Source organism: Balaenoptera ricei, chromosome 5 (assembly GCF_028023285.1).
Source record: "Balaenoptera ricei isolate mBalRic1 chromosome 5, mBalRic1.hap2, whole genome shotgun sequence".
NCBI classification, from domain to species: Eukaryota; Metazoa; Chordata; class Mammalia; order Artiodactyla; family Balaenopteridae; genus Balaenoptera; species Balaenoptera ricei.
This window is the reverse complement of record NC_082643.1, coordinates 48697584-48712942: the sequence shown is the minus strand read 5'-3', so window position 1 is coordinate 48712942 and position 15359 is coordinate 48697584. Positions and strand designations below refer to the sequence as shown.

At 40.6% G+C, this 15359-nt stretch overlaps 1 protein-coding gene across 4 annotated transcripts in view; it reads left to right on the top strand.

Annotated features, from left to right (window-relative positions):
• FRAS1 (Fraser extracellular matrix complex subunit 1) overlaps positions 1–15359 on the top strand; it is a 447355-nt gene that overhangs the window by 189071 nt on the left and 242925 nt on the right. For all 4 annotated transcript variants that reach the window (XM_059922796.1, XM_059922794.1, XM_059922793.1 and 1 more), the window contains exons 7-12: positions 4624–4707; positions 6391–6492; positions 6792–6983; positions 11796–11885; positions 13699–13734; positions 15159–15306. In XM_059922796.1, coding sequence (XP_059778779.1) covers positions 4624–4707; positions 6391–6492; positions 6792–6983; positions 11796–11885; positions 13699–13734; positions 15159–15306 — 652 coding nt within the window. The remainder of the gene's footprint in view (positions 1–4623; positions 4708–6390; positions 6493–6791; positions 6984–11795; positions 11886–13698; positions 13735–15158; positions 15307–15359) is intronic.

Genomic DNA, 15359 nt, shown 5'->3' with positions numbered 1-15359 from the left:
GGAACCTCCATACTGTTTTCCATAGTGGTTGTATCAATTTACATTCCCACCAACAGTGTAGGAGGGTTCCCTTTTCACCACACCCTTTCCAGCATTTATTGTTTCTAGCTTTTTTGATAATGGCCGTTCTGACCGGCGTGAGGTGATACCTCATTGTAGTTTTGATTTGCATTTCTCTAATAATTAGTGATGTTGAGCATCTTTTCATGTGCCTCTTGGCCATCTGTATGTCTTCCTTGGTGAAATGTCTATTTAGGCCTTCTGCCCATTTTTTAACTGGATTGTTTGTTTTTTTTGATATTGAGCTCCATGAGCTATTTGTATATTTTGGAGATTAATCCTTTGTCTGTTGTTTCATTTACAAATATTTTCTCCCATCAATTTTTTTAATACTATAATTTTCCCATTCCCAATATTGATTAATCTAAGTGAATTGAACTTCATCTTCAGATTTTTTTTAAAAAAGATAAAAAGTGGTATGTCTTCTGAGCCACTAAGTGTTTGAGAATTATTTTCTATTTGCCTACATTCATGAAAGATAATTTGTAGGGGTCTAAAATTTAAGGAGATTATAATCTTTTCTCATATCAACCCTATAAACTCTGTTCCATTGAATTCTGGAGTTTAGTGCTATGGAGGGGTCTGAGGTTTTTCTGCTTTCTATTCTGTTATATTCAGCTAGTTTACTCTGTTGAATTCTTGCAGGATGTTTCTTCATCTTTATAATTAAAACATTTTCCCAGGATATTTCCAAGTGAGGTGTCTTTTCACATAGTTTGCCTAGAATACTGTGAAGCCCTTTCAGTCTATATTCCAGGTGTGAAATGTTTTCTTTAGTTACGGCTTTGATTAGTCATGTCCGTTCCAATTATTCTCATTTCTTCAGAAACACCTATGATTCTTAGATTGCTCCCCTGCCTTCCCCCTCATTATTGGTCACTTTCTCTCTCATCATTTTCACTTGTGTGTCTTTCCTCTGCGTTATGGAGAGAGCTTCTTGAGTTTGTGTTTACTGCCTCCAGTACTGACTTTAATTTGATGATTTTCCTTTAATTTTCTTTAATTCTTCCTTATTTCTCCTATCACTGGTTCATCTTTTTTTTAACCCCAATGCTTTTTCTTTCTTTATTGCTTCTTCCTTCTATTTAATAAAGACTGCATTTTCTTCTATCTTACTGAAGTTGCAAACGGCTTTTAAATCTTTTATTTTAGATCCTGCAGTACTTAGTTTCCAGAAATCTGTTCTTTCTGTGCATCTTCAGAATGTTATTACTTTCACTTGCTCTTTAGGGATTTTCCCCCAAGTTCTTTTCTTTCTGTTTACTCAGCCTTGATCAAGAGAAATCTGTCCATACCCAGTGCTTGAAAGCTGCAAGGGTAAGCAGCCTGCCCTTGGCTAATTCCCTTTCTTGGATCCATAGCCAGGTGCTAAGAAAGGTGCGTGTTTCCTCGACCAAGGGTCTGACAGGTTTTCATTTAGTGTAGCTCTGTTGTACTGAGGTCAGATCTTTTTCTCTCTCCACTGCCCAACCCTCTTACATTTTGAATTCATGAAATGTAAAACTGTAATCCCCGATTTGCAAGGGTTCTCGCCATGTTTCTCGGTGACTGTGTGCTTTACATTTGAGTGTCTCCTTCCCCACTTTTCATCACTTCCTCCACCTCCCCCAACACACATACTTCCCACTCTTTTTGTTTTGTTTTCCTTTTTTTTTACATTATGGGCTCTGATTAGATAGAAAGACATCGAGGGAGTTGAAAGGCTAGGATGGCGCTCTAATGGCTTCAAACTGCAGTGGCCGCACATTGAGGGACAAACCCATGTTGTGTTTGATATTGGAAGGCAGAGAGTTGGGAAGAAATGATGGTTCTTATTTCTGTTTTGGTTTATAAAGCAAAGAAAGGCCACAGAAAGTCTTATGGTCAGTGGGACTTCCTCGGCAATGGTAGGAGGTTGGCTGTTCTACTTTTTGGTGGTAGAATTTTCATCTCATTTTTATATCTTCAGAGGTGTTATAGGAGAAGATATTTTGTCAAGAGCTGTGAGCCATAACATACTATAAACTTTGTCATAAGTATTTTTATTTAAGGAATATGGAAAACCATAATTAAATACAGTTGACCCTTGAGCAATGTGGTTCGAAATATGTGGGTCCACTTATATATGGATTTTTTTCAATAGTAAATAGTACAATACTATACGATCCATGGTTGGTTGAATCCACAGATGCGGAACCACAGATGTGGAGGAACCGTGGATACCTAGGGCTGACTATAAATTATATTCGGATTTTCAACTGTGTGGAGGTCAGCTCCCCTAACCTCTGCATTGTTCAAGGGTCAACTGTATATCCTTAATGGTGGTCCCACCCAAAATTGTAATGACGTTAATCATATATTATTTTGGTATTGTACTCCTGTGATTACTGAGGGTACCATATTAGACATGGGGTTGGCAAACTTTTTCTCTAAAGAGCCAGATAGTGAACATTTTCAGCTTTGTGTGCCATATAGTTGGAACAACTTCTCAACTCTGCCATTATAGCACAAAAACATCCATAGATAATACGTACATGAATGGATGTGGCTGCGTTCCAATAAAAGTTTATGGAAATTGGTGGGGGCTGGATTTGGTCATCAGTCCCTAGCATACTAGCCCCTGGGTAGTCTATAGGTTTGGAAGGGCAAATCTACGAAGACCAGAATAATAGGATTCAAGTGTATGATAGCAACAAAAACGTACAGCTAAAAGGCCTTTCCCGTTTCTCTAACCACTTTGCTGCTCACCTTCTTCTTACTTGCCTTTCCAGTCCTGCTTATAAAACACCAGCCCAGGTGGGATCTCAATTCTCAGTCAAGAAGTTCTCTCATGTAATGGGATATTTTCTCTTTAAATGCTTTTCCTCCCTGCCCTTTTTGGTCTCTATTTGTGAAGAAAGGTTTTGTTTCTGTCAATGAAATATATAATTAAGTATTGCCAGTAAGAATCGGAAACTTGATTTTCCTGTACCAGCCTCTACACAGGTAATTATCTGCCCCCCATACCTCCCACTCTCCAGTTGACTCTGCCACTGTCCTTGGGTTTAGTCCATGCTGGTTAAGATAGATTCATACTACCTCTATATTTCTGTTCAAGATTTCTGATCATGACATTTGTCCCCTGTTTACTTAACATTGTAAAAGTTCATTGTTTACTTCCATAAACTGACTGAATAGTGAGTATGACATCAGATATACCTTTATTTTTACTTCCTCACTGAAATTTCATTAAACTCAAGAGTTCTGAGGTCAAGAAATGCTCAATGATTTCAATGCATGTCCAATTTTCACATACTCTATTGAACATCAGTGGTCATAATATTTTTACAGAATTATAAAGAAATAAGGTAACCTAAAGCAGAGAAAACAGTTGTCATGTGAATTCCAGTGATTCAGGTGTTTGAAATAAATTCCTATTAGATAGTAATGCATTAATCTAGCTGATCATATATAATTGGGTTAAAAAAGCCACTAAAGCATGACTGGAACTTTCCATGAAAAATTAAGGTTACTTGACACCCCTCTACACACATGTCCCAAAGTACACCAGCCTTCTTTTCTTGCTGAGTGAATTCCATAGCAACCATGATAATAAAATCTCATTCTCTGCTTTTTGTAAAAGAAAGTGCAGCTAACTGTTCAGGAGGTGTCTTCCGTATAAGATCTACCACTTCTAAGTCATTGAAACTTGGTTTATTCTAATCCTCCTTCTCTTGGCTTTAATTTGCCTACCTTCCTTCCATTCAAAAGGCTGTGGTGATGCCAAAGTGAGAAGCTGATTCTTTGGCATTAACGAGGAGATTGTTGCTGTGAAAATTCTTAGGGCAGCGGTGACAAAGGGTCTAATATTCTGGGGCTGCAGGTGGTAGAGCTGAAACTGTAGGAATAAGGTGGTAGGGGGTTCTTTGGGCATCTAGTGTTTGTCATCCACATTTCTCTTCACTGGCTTATTCCTAGATATCTAGGGGCATGACTGATTTTTTTTTTCATGTTAAGGACCTCCTAATGCATATATATAAATGTGTGGATTCCCATAAAGATGCAAAAGAATAGTGAGGTAGTTTGTCAAGGGAGGGATACCTTCACTTTGAGATTAGCAGTGACTCAGCAGGAGGGTAAATGTTCTTAAGTTTTGAATGGTTGGTGCTCTGAAGTCCCTCTGCCAACCATTTACTATTACCAGGTCAGCTCTGTGACCTCGGACAAGTCACACAACCTCTCTGATCTTTACTTTTCTTGTTTGTGAAGGCGGGATAAGAGCATCTACTTTACAGGGTCATGTAAAACACCTAAAACAGTACCTGGCAAACACGAAGTACTATTATTATTGTTATTAGTTGTGCTTTTGTTTGTTCTTAGAAGTGGATGGGACTTGAGGAATGTGCAAACTTCTTAAGAGTCACACTGCCCTGAAAAGTGCTAATTCTTATCAAAGCACCAGGTGACTAATAAATATTAAATGAGAGGAAATTGCTGTTTCTGGATGCTTGAGGCACATGACTGAGTTGGCTGTGAGTGAAATTTTCCTACTGTTGTGGATTTTATTAACACCGCCTTTTGATGGCCTGTTTTTGGGGCGTTAAGGATGAAACCGTAGTCCGAGTCCCTGGAAAATGTTGCCCACAGTGCTCTTCGCGATCCTGCTCTGCAGCTGGCCGAGTTTACGAGGTAAGCTTTGATGTGCCCCATGTAGGTGCTTTGACATCCATTCTTACACATCTGCCCTCTGCCCTTCTAACCACCATACCTCCCCCACCCACATCTGACTCTTTGCCAGGATTAGTAACTCAGTTCATAAACGGCTTTTTTCTTCTCTTCATGGGAAGCCTTTGTGAAAAAATTAAATCGGAGGGGATTAGAAATACAAAAGAATGTGCTGTCAGGCAGCACCTGGCTCATGAACCTTGGTGAACTTAATGTTCACACATCTTGACGGGAAAAAAGACTATCATTGGTTACTGTCAGTTTACACTTATGTTGGAGGCTCTGGGAATGTCTGCCTGCTTTGGTTGGATTTTATGCACTGATATCAAGAGACAGTGTCCCCTTGCCTTACAGTGGGGTCGGGAGGATGGGAGTGGAAGGTGAGAGAGGGAAAAGGGCAAGAAACTGGGGATGGTGGAGCCTGAAAACTTGAAAGTACCATTGGGGCAGTCTAGCTAACTACCCAACACATAGTAGGTACTAAATAAAAGTAAGTGCAACAAATTGAATGAATGAATGTTCTGACTTGGGACTGCTTAGCTGAGCCAAAAGAAGGTTACATTATTCGAAAGTAAAGAATATATAAAAAATTAAGCCATCTGCTTCCCTTGTTTGCCTGTCATTCTAAGGAAAACCAAATAGAAATTGGGATTTTTGACTCTCAGTAGAGAATCTGGAACTGAGTATTAGGGGATGGATGACACAAATTCTAGATGGGTCCCTTGAAAGGTAAATGAAAATAACTAATGGGGAAAGGATTTTTGTATATACTAGATCTGTGCTGTCCAATACAATAGCCACATATGTGCTAGATTAATTTCTTCTGGAAGAGACAGCCTCTATACCTGTTATGGTGTCCTTGGCTGCAAGCAACAGAAATGCTCCTCTAAAAGTAGCTAAAATGAAACATTTATTATCTCATATAACAAGAAGCCCAGAGGTGGGACAGTTGCAGGGTTGATCAATCCAGGTCTCAATGATGTTGTCAAGGATTTTCACTCTTTTGATCTTTCCACCCTGCCATCCTCAGCATGTTGGCATTTGCTTTCTGTCTTGTCACCTCATGTCCCAGTGTGGCTTCCACAGCTTCAGGCAGCTCGTCCTCAACCAATCATGACTAAAGTCTGGTGGAAGAAAGGGGTGGGCTTTTCTTCTTTTATGGGGGAGAAGAGTCTTCTCCTCAACCTCTACTGCTCTAGCACACTTCCCCTGAGGTCCCCTCGATTGGGACTGGGACAAAGTCTGTGCACTGGCTGCAAAGGGAAGCTGGGAACATGAGTATGTAGCAGTGAGAACTGGGTCTCCCAGCAAAGAAGAGCTAAAGAATGACCATCGAGTAGCCAGCAAACAGGGTCTTCCTATTAATCTTGATGTTCCAGGCCCTCTGTGTGCCTGGCAGAGAGCAGGCCCTCAAGGCATCTGTGGAATGAATATAGTTGGATGAAAACCAATCCAAAGTTCTCTTTGGACATTTATTGACTTTTTTTCTTGGAGCCTCTTGCTGCCTAAATGATATTATTTCTCAGGAGTACATTTGATATGGCTCAGTTAAAAACTATGATAAAAAATTGTGTCATGTGCCTTGTGTTTCTACTCGATATATGTGACATTTGATTTTCCACTTTTTTGTTTCTTTTCTTCACTCAGCATGGTGAGCAGTGGAGTGAAAACGTCTGCACCACGTGTATATGTGACCGGGGTGAGGTCAGGTGCCACAAACAGGCCTGCCCTCCATTAAGATGCGAAAAGGTATTTGAGAGTGTGTAGCTTGATTTTCGAACCTTTATTCGGGGTCATTTAGGAAATGCATTTCTTAGTCCAATGTGTCCTTTGAGGGAATCAAAGGTTTTTACGACGCTCGGAAGCAGGAAGGACCTGCTTCCCAGGGAGGAGGTGGAGGTGGAGGGGAACGTGCCTCAGCTGGGTTAGGTGGGGGAAGAAAACAGCACACAGAGTTGGTGTTTTATGTCCTTCTGCCCCATCAGATAGGATGTTTTCGCGCCCTCCTGACCACTGCCCTTTCCCCGCCATTCTCCCTGTTTCCTCAGGGTCAGAGAAGGGCTCAGCGTCATGGGCAATGCTGCGAGGACTGTGTGTCTCCTGCTGGAAGCTGCTCGCATGGGGGGCTTGTGCGGTACCAGGATGAAATATGGAAGGGCTCGGCCTGTGAGTTCTGCACGTGTGACCGGGGCCAAGTGACCTGCCGGACTGGGGAGTGTGCCAAAGTGGAGTGTGCCCGGGTAAGGAACGAAGGCATCTCCGTTTGGACTGTAATGCTGTCTCCGGCGGGATGGGTGGTCCCTCACCTGTCCCTTCCCTCTCGGCAGCAGAGGGGACAACCAGGTTGAACGCTCAATTTCAAGGAGGCTTTTAGCATGAGGATTCTGTGGTGTAAAGTAAATGCCACTCTTTGTTTAGACTGATTTGGAGCAGCCTCCTGGAGCTTTTAGCTCTCAGTGCATCTGGTCAGATAGGAAGCCCTGAGCCAGAGCCATGGACTGGAAGGGATGACATGGGACATTAGCCTATCAGTCAGCGCAGCTGGGCCTCATCGCTGGTGGCCGCCCAGCTTGCTCTGGTCGTGAAACAGAGTCCGCAGGTGCTCCGGTGGCCCGGCTTCTGTTGCAGGCCCCGCTGGCAGCGTTTAGCAGAGAGGAGAGCCAACACCTAGAGGCTGCTCCTGTGAATCGGGAAACAAAATGAAATGTGTTTTTTTGTTTGTTTTTTGTTTTTTTTGTTTTTTGTTTTTTTTTTGGCTGCGTTGGGTCTTCGTTGCTGCACACGGGCTTTCTCTAGTTGTGGTGACGGGGGGCTACTCTTTGTTCTGGAGCACGGGCATCTCATTGCAGTGGCTTCTCTTGTTGGGGAGCACGGGCTCTAGGTGCACAGGCTTCAGTAGTTGTAGCACATGGGCTCAGTAGTTGTGGCTCGTGGGCTCTAGAGCACAGGCTCAGTAGCTGTGGCGCACGGGCTTAGTTGCTCCGCGGCATGTGGGATCTTCCCGGACCAGGGCTCGAACCTGTGTCCCCTGCATTGGCAGGCAGATTCTTAACCACTGAGCCACCAGGGAAGTCCCTGAAATGTGTTTTTGTCTTTGTTTTTGTTTTAAAGAGACAGGGAGGGAGACCTCATAAATAATTAACTCTGTTGACCTCTATTGACTTCTGCTGTCTGCAGAATTTCTAGAATCTTCTAACAAAGTAGCCTCTGTTTGGACTATAGATGTATACCGTGGGGATATGGCTTTTTTTCCCCTTTGCACCCGATTTTGATCCGCTGCACAACAAACTGCTTCTAAAGCTGTCTCCTTCTCCCTCGCCACTCCTATCTGCCCCACCAGTTTCCCGCGGGGTTGTGAACTTGAGTCAATGAGGGAAACTTGGAAGATCTGAAGCGCTGGGTGTCTGTGAAGGCATTTTTCTTTCTACTTCTTCCCCCACGTCTCAGCTCCTCTTAACACGGTGCCCGAAGAGGAACAGCCATTCAAACAGGGCTGTCAGCGACAGAGTTCTTTTTCATGTTGCCTTCTACTTCTATGTCTTGGTAGAGCTGAGACACATTTAGGTAAAGAGGGTCTTGCTTTTTGCAGATTTATTTCCCTCCACATGCCTTTTCATTGCTTTTCTTTCTTTATGTCAGGGGAATCAGAATGGTTGGATGAAGATGAGAAAAACCCTAGTCAGGGCCCTTTTCTGTCTCCCTCGCTCCCAGGCTGAGGCTGAGCTTCCTGGCCTCGGCAGTCTGCCCAGAGGATGCTGGGTTATTTCCAAGGTTTTAATTTGTCTAATATCCCAGGGTTTATGGAAAATCTGGGAGAGGGATCCTGGTAGGGTGGGTCCTTTAGCCACCTATTTTCAGTCAGGTCTAAACAAAGAGTCTCAGGCACAGAAAATAATTTGACCCGCTATCCCCAGTGTAATACATTTCCAAGTACCTGCCAATCTTCCGTGGCTCCTGCCTTTGGTAGCAAAAGCCAGTTCCTGTCCTCTGATCTTAGGAAAATGGGGAGCAGCTGCTTAAGTGGAAAGGGCCTCAGTATTCCCCAAGTCACCCCGTAGCACCGTCTCGTCCCAACTCATCCTCCTCCCAGGCCTACCCATCTTCTCTTTTATGAATTGAGGACTTCTAATGCCTTTAGTCTATTTCTCCAGATCTTGAATCAACTAGCACGTACCCATATTTTGTTTTAAGGCACTGGGTTCTAAACTGGATACACTACCAGAGGTGAAATTTTAAGCAAAATTGAATCTTACACAAATATCCCTTAGCCTTCCTTCTGTGCCATACTTCTGTAAATAGCTCTGGCTAATGACCTTATGAAAGCCTGGGATACTAACTTCCTAACTTCTGCTTAGCTTGGAGATAAAAAGATGAATAAGACACATTTTAATCTCAAGAGTTCCCAGGCTTTGGTGGAAGTCAGATAGCTAAACAGAAATTATAATCTGCAGTGGCATAAATGATTATGAATTAATATGAATTAAATGCATTAGGAGCACCTGGAGAAAATGGCTAAACCTGCCAAGGGGAGCAGTGAAAGTATGCTACTAGTATTTTTATTCAATTCTACCCTACTTTCTGCCTTTTCTAAAATATATCAAGATCATGTGATTTCTAATCTTGCATACCAAAGGTGGAATAAGTCTGAGTGTGTCTACATCCACAAAGGCGCAGAAAAGTAAACCTCTAGAAAAAGAGGCAAAATTGTGCATCTGCACCATTGTAATAATTATTGCATTGCTATCAACAGCAGTGTTCCGAATTACACTGAAATCAGCAAACAGTTTTTCTTTGTTAAAAAAAGGAGAACATGGCATGACCCTTGTCTTTGATATATAAAACCAAATTCCTGGACTTTGGAACATAAATCAACAGTAGAATAGTGCAATATGACGATTTCCATGTGTTTCTATATTTAGTATTATCTTTGAGCATGAATTCAGATGAAGAAGTCAATTTACTTTTTTTTTTAAAAAAGGACCTCGCATTCATGTATGAGGGATAAAGTGATGGGGGGCATCAAAGCTTGTAGCAAAGTGCACGGAAGAGGGTAGGCATGCCGTAAATGTGAGGTGCCTTTCCTTTCTCCAGCAGAGGGAAATTCCCTCAAAAGAGTGTTTTCTTTTCCAATGGGCAGGTTAGTGGAATAACAGTCTTTCGTCTGATGGATGAATGTTGGTGTGATTCAGTGGAGAGGGGTTAGCAAATTCCATCTAGCCTAAGCAGCAGAATCCTCTTAGAAAGAAAAAAGTTAGCTTTGTTTCACAAAGCAATTTTTCTCAAAGCCAAAGTCAGATGCTAATTAGAGCAAGCTCCCCGCCACAGTGAACTGATGCAGTTTGGGGCATCCAGATGTCTATAAATAGCAAATCTATTTAGAAATTCCTACCTCACCAAAACTGCATCCTTGTTCCCCAGGAGCAGGGCTTGCTGTTATTTACAGCAGCATTTGAAGACTCAGAAAAGCTACCTTCTTTGCCTTATCCGGGTGATGCAGCCTCCATTTTCAGTTTTGTCTGTAGGTATTGTAGCAGGCACTCAAGAATCTCTCATGCATTTTGTCTTTAATAGAAGTACACATACTCTGTCTTGTTTCAAAACATTGTTTTAAGTGACTTAGATTACATGTTTATAAACCCCTTTATATGCTTTGAAAGCAAATTTCACTGTGTTTGTGGGTTAGGCCTTCACTACCAGCTGGTTTGTCACGTTTCTGCAAAACAATTTATATGTAAATACGTCTGCTCCTTACAGCACACTATGCTCTCCGTTGGCCTCTGACTGGCATGAAATTTTGAGGGACAGTGGCCTATCTAACTCCCTCCTTTTTGAAATAACTTTTCAGATACTATAAAAAGTTACAGTCATTCATATATTTTTGTGTTTCTTTTAAAAGTGATCTTTTCCTTCATTAAAATAATACATATTCATTTTAGAAAATTGAAGACTCAAGAGAAATAGAAAAGAGACTTTAAAATCCATTCATGATGCTACAATTCAAAGACAACTGATGCTTTTATTTTATATTTTTCTTTAGTGCACAGCATTTTTAAACATAAAATATTGTGATTATTCTGTTTATGCAATTTTACATTATTCCATTTTTACCTATGATGGCTTTTGCACTTCAACTGTAATATAAATCACAAATTAAATAATGTCTTCATGTAAAGAAACATCACCATCTTTTAGAAAGTAGATATATCTTTAGGAAGTGGAAAGTGCTTTAAAGAATACTCTTTAGCCTATAGATATTAGATGTTAGTATATGCATATGAAAAATTGTAAATAGAGGTTGTATTTTTAATAGCAGATTCCCTGAGAGGTAGGACTACAGTGAAATTATGTTTTCTAAGTTATAGAATTCAGAATTATTTACTTTTTTATAGTAAGCATTTATTATTTTGTGATAAAAATAAAAAATTTGAAATGATTGATGTTGGGAAGTTAAAATGATAACTTTGAAAGTTTAACATCTACCTTCCTAGTGTGGCATGTCTTTCCTTCCCCTTATAATTTTTTAAATAGTGATTATGTGAACTGGATAACAGTTTCAGAATATTGAATAGAAATTAGTTTTCTGCTGTTTAATTTATGCCCGAGACTTCGTCTGTGCACATAGGGATGTGTCTGATTTTGTATTCAGGGGAAAATGTTGGTTTGATTTGAGCACTGTTAATGAAACCAACTCACAAGTTCAAGCCTTGTATATTTAAGGTAGCCTGATCCTTTCCTGAAACTCATACTTTCCAAGACTATAACATTACTCTTGGCCATTCTTCTTCATGTGAATTCCCGGTCATGGGTAGGAAATCATGCACAAGTATCACCAGAACTGGAAAGCAAAAGCACTTGGAGGAAGGGGTGAGCTGTATTGACCAGGCTTTTCATAGGAAGATAGCACAGGGGAGGTGGAATAAGTCGTGGGCCAAAGGAGAGGGGTGGGTTCAGGTTTTTCATTCCAGTCAGGGAAATTCAGCCGCTTCGCAATTGAGCGCTGCTACCTGGAGATGTTAATTTGATATGTGCCTGTGCAACCCTTACTTCTACAGGGTGAAGAATTAATTCACTTAGATGGAAAATGCTGTCCTGAATGCGTTTCAAGGAATGGTTATTGTGTATATGAAGAAAATGCAGAATTTGTGAGTATCGGGCTAGTAACCGAAGACTAACAAAAATTAATCATTCAAAACTAATTTAATGAGGGGGGCATTTCCTTCTCATTTCTTTTACCCATTCATTTGTTTAACGAACGTGATTGCACACCTACTATGTGCCAGGTATTGGAGATACAGAAGCCGACACAGCATGCAGAGTCCCTGCTCTCAGGGAGTTTCCGTTCTAGCGTGGGGACACACACAACAAACACACGTGTCAGGTGGTGATGGGTGCTACCTGGAAAACAAGGCAGCTGGGGAGTAACTGAGGCGGGGAGGCGCTCTTTTACACCAGATGATGGGGGAAGTCTTCTCATGAGGAGGAATTTGAGCAAAACCTGAAGGAAGTGAGGGAGCGAGCCAGGGATATCTTGGGGGAGAAACATACCAGGAAGAGGGATCAGCAAATAAAAAAACCAGTGAAGCAGAAGTGTGCTTGGCATGTCCAAGAAAGTGAGTTTGGCTGGAGGCAAGGAATGAGTGGGAAAGGAGTTGAGGTGAGGTCCAGCAGGTAGCCTGGACCCTGGTTTTACCCTGATGCAGATGGGAGCTTCTGGGCAGTTTTGATCAGAGCAGTGCTGTGGTGGGGCTTACTTGCGAAAGGGTCACTTTTGCTGCCACGTGGGCCAGTGACAGAGGGGGGTGAGAGTGGAAGTAGGTGGTCCATTTAGAAGGTTTTTGCAATAGTCCAACTCTAAAACTCTATTAGCTAAAGCTTTATTTCTCCCTAAGTCTGTACTTTTTAAATTATATACCCCAAGGGAAAAATATTTATCTTAATCTCTTCAAGTTTGCTCTATTTATATAGCCCTTATTTTCCACATGGGGTCCTTGGAATGTTGATAAATTCAATGTGTTCTTAAAAGTATGCCAGTTGATCATAAGTACAGTTGCATCATTGACCAATCAAAAAGGGATTATAAGAATTAGGATAAGGTACTTTGATTTGTGAAGTGATTCCTACAACCTTTTTCCTTACGATCTGGGTAAACTGCATCTGTCAACCTGCCAGTTTTTTGTATAAGCTGGGCATGTAGTATTGCATAGGGTTAACATTCAGGCTCTAAGTTCAAATCCCTACTTTGCCACATACTGACTGTGACCTTGGGCAAGTTACTTAATCCTCAGTTATAGAGATAAAAATAGTACTTAACCTCATTGGTCTATTGAGATGATATGTATAAACTTAGAACAATATCTGGCATATAAGAAAGCTTAAAAATGTGATCATTATTATGCTTATTATCATGCTGTTGGCATTGTTTGTTTCATATTGATATTTCATCATTTAGTCATCCTTGTTTCCTAAGAATTTAGGAGATTAAATTCTATAAATATTGAATTCAAGTTTTCTCTCTCAATCACAGTATTAATTTCCCTGTCCATTTTTGGAGGTAAATTAAGCCAAATGGAATTAAACAAAAGCAAGTTGTTTTAAGTAAGCACAAATCCCCATGATGCTTCAGTACCGTATAAGTTTCAAGAATTTGCTCTTATAAGCTTAGATCTCTTGACTGCAAAGTCCTTCGTATTGAGGGGAATTGAAGCCAAATACCCCAGCACAACGTGAGAATAAGAATTCAAAAATACTCCCTAGGCATGTTGTCTTCACTTCATATTGGCATGCTTTTCTTGTTTCTGATATAGATAGATTTTATTTCTACTCATAACCAGTGAATGAAGTTGCTTGTTACTTGGGGAAGAATGGATATTTCCTAATGAAAAAATGAAAAGATCAGCCTAATGGTGTTTTTAGTGGTATAATAATAAATATGTTTCTGTTTCTCTCTGTTCCTAGATGTCCTCAAATGCGAGTAAAGTTAAACATATTCCAGTAAGTATAGATTTTTAGCTTGTACATAGATATGTATAGAATCATTTTAAGCAATTATCTGCATAAACTGTCCTGGGGAAACTTAGTGCCTTAGTATTTTTAACAGGCATATTTGATGACAGTGTGGTCTGAGATTAAGAATTGTAATGATAACCAAGATTTGGATTTATTGAACTTATCTTCCTTTCTTTAGCTTATTTTTTTGCCCCACAAATGATAATTAACACTTCTCCAACTACAAGCTCCTACACAGGTCCTTTCCCTTTCTTGCAATGATTTTCTCCTCATTTTTTCTGGCCTGGAAAACTCAGTTTACCCATCAGCACAATTTCATGTACTGCAAAGCATTGAAGAGAGAGCTTTTTGGGTCTGGGGTGTGTTTGTTCCCCAGGCACTACTGAGTGTTCATTCTCTCTAAGTTGTTTGCAGGACAACGTTGTATGATTTCTTTTTAAGGGAAAGTGAAAGCGTGTTTGTTCACATGAGCAAGCTTACAGTTTTTGAGGTTATAGAATAAGGGGGCCAGGAACCCAGTCTGCCTTGAAATGGAAGAAAAGCAATTCTACCTTCTCAAGATAATATTCCTCATTTTTTCTAACACTGTCATTCACTGTTGCTAAATACTGTCACATTAATTGTTTGGAATGCTTAACATCAGCTGGCTTAATAAACATTTTATCAGAGCTTTATTTTCAAGTATGCTCTTTTATTCTCTTTTGTTTTACCTCTTTCATCTCCCTAAACATTCTTGTAGGAACCTTTTCTCCTTTCTATCTCCAGGGTGAATAGGACAGCGACCAAAAAGGAATTGCTCTTTATAATTCACTTTGGACTCTCTGTCAAAGTACTAATGTTTATTACCATTGTTTGCTTGGCTGAAAAGAATATTCAGTGTGAGAAAGCCTATGGCACATCCACAGCCCACTAAAAGTGGGCATGCAAGAGCTGTCATTTTAAAAATACAATGACCCTACTGTTACTCTTACTGTAATAACGATAAGGAAATTCAGCGTTTTAAACAGATTCCTACTGTTATTATAAAGACTGTATTTAATGTACCTGCTAATCACTAGGTACATAGTAATCCCCTTTTGTGTGTTTTTTTTTTTTTTTGCTGAGATAGGTTGAGAAACAAGTGTTATATGCTTCTTGCTTATTCTGGAAGCTCCAGAATGCTTTCGCACTTTATCTTTCTGCCTGGGTTCTACATTAAAATAAACCAATTATAAACGAAGAAGGAGAGATACTATCCTTTTAAATTTAGAACTCTTCTACCACTGTCCTATTTCAGAGCTAGCTTTGAGTTAGGTTTGACAAGGAGCCTTCACCTTGTCTCTTATGGAAATTATACGTTCTCCACCAGCAAACTGTCTTCTGAATCTCTGCACTGTGGTAACAACGTCATTCTTTACCGTTTCCTGCAGGAAGGGGAGAAGTGGGAGGATGGCCCTTGCAAGCTGTGTGAGTGCCGGGGGGCTCAGGTAACGTGCTACAAGCCCTCTTGTCCTCCGTGTCCGGTAGCCACACTAGCTCAGGTGGTGAAGGGACAGTGCTGTCCGGATTGCACATCAGGTGGGTCCATGTCCAGTTTATTTCTGCTGACATGTTTTTACTGCCAAAAAATT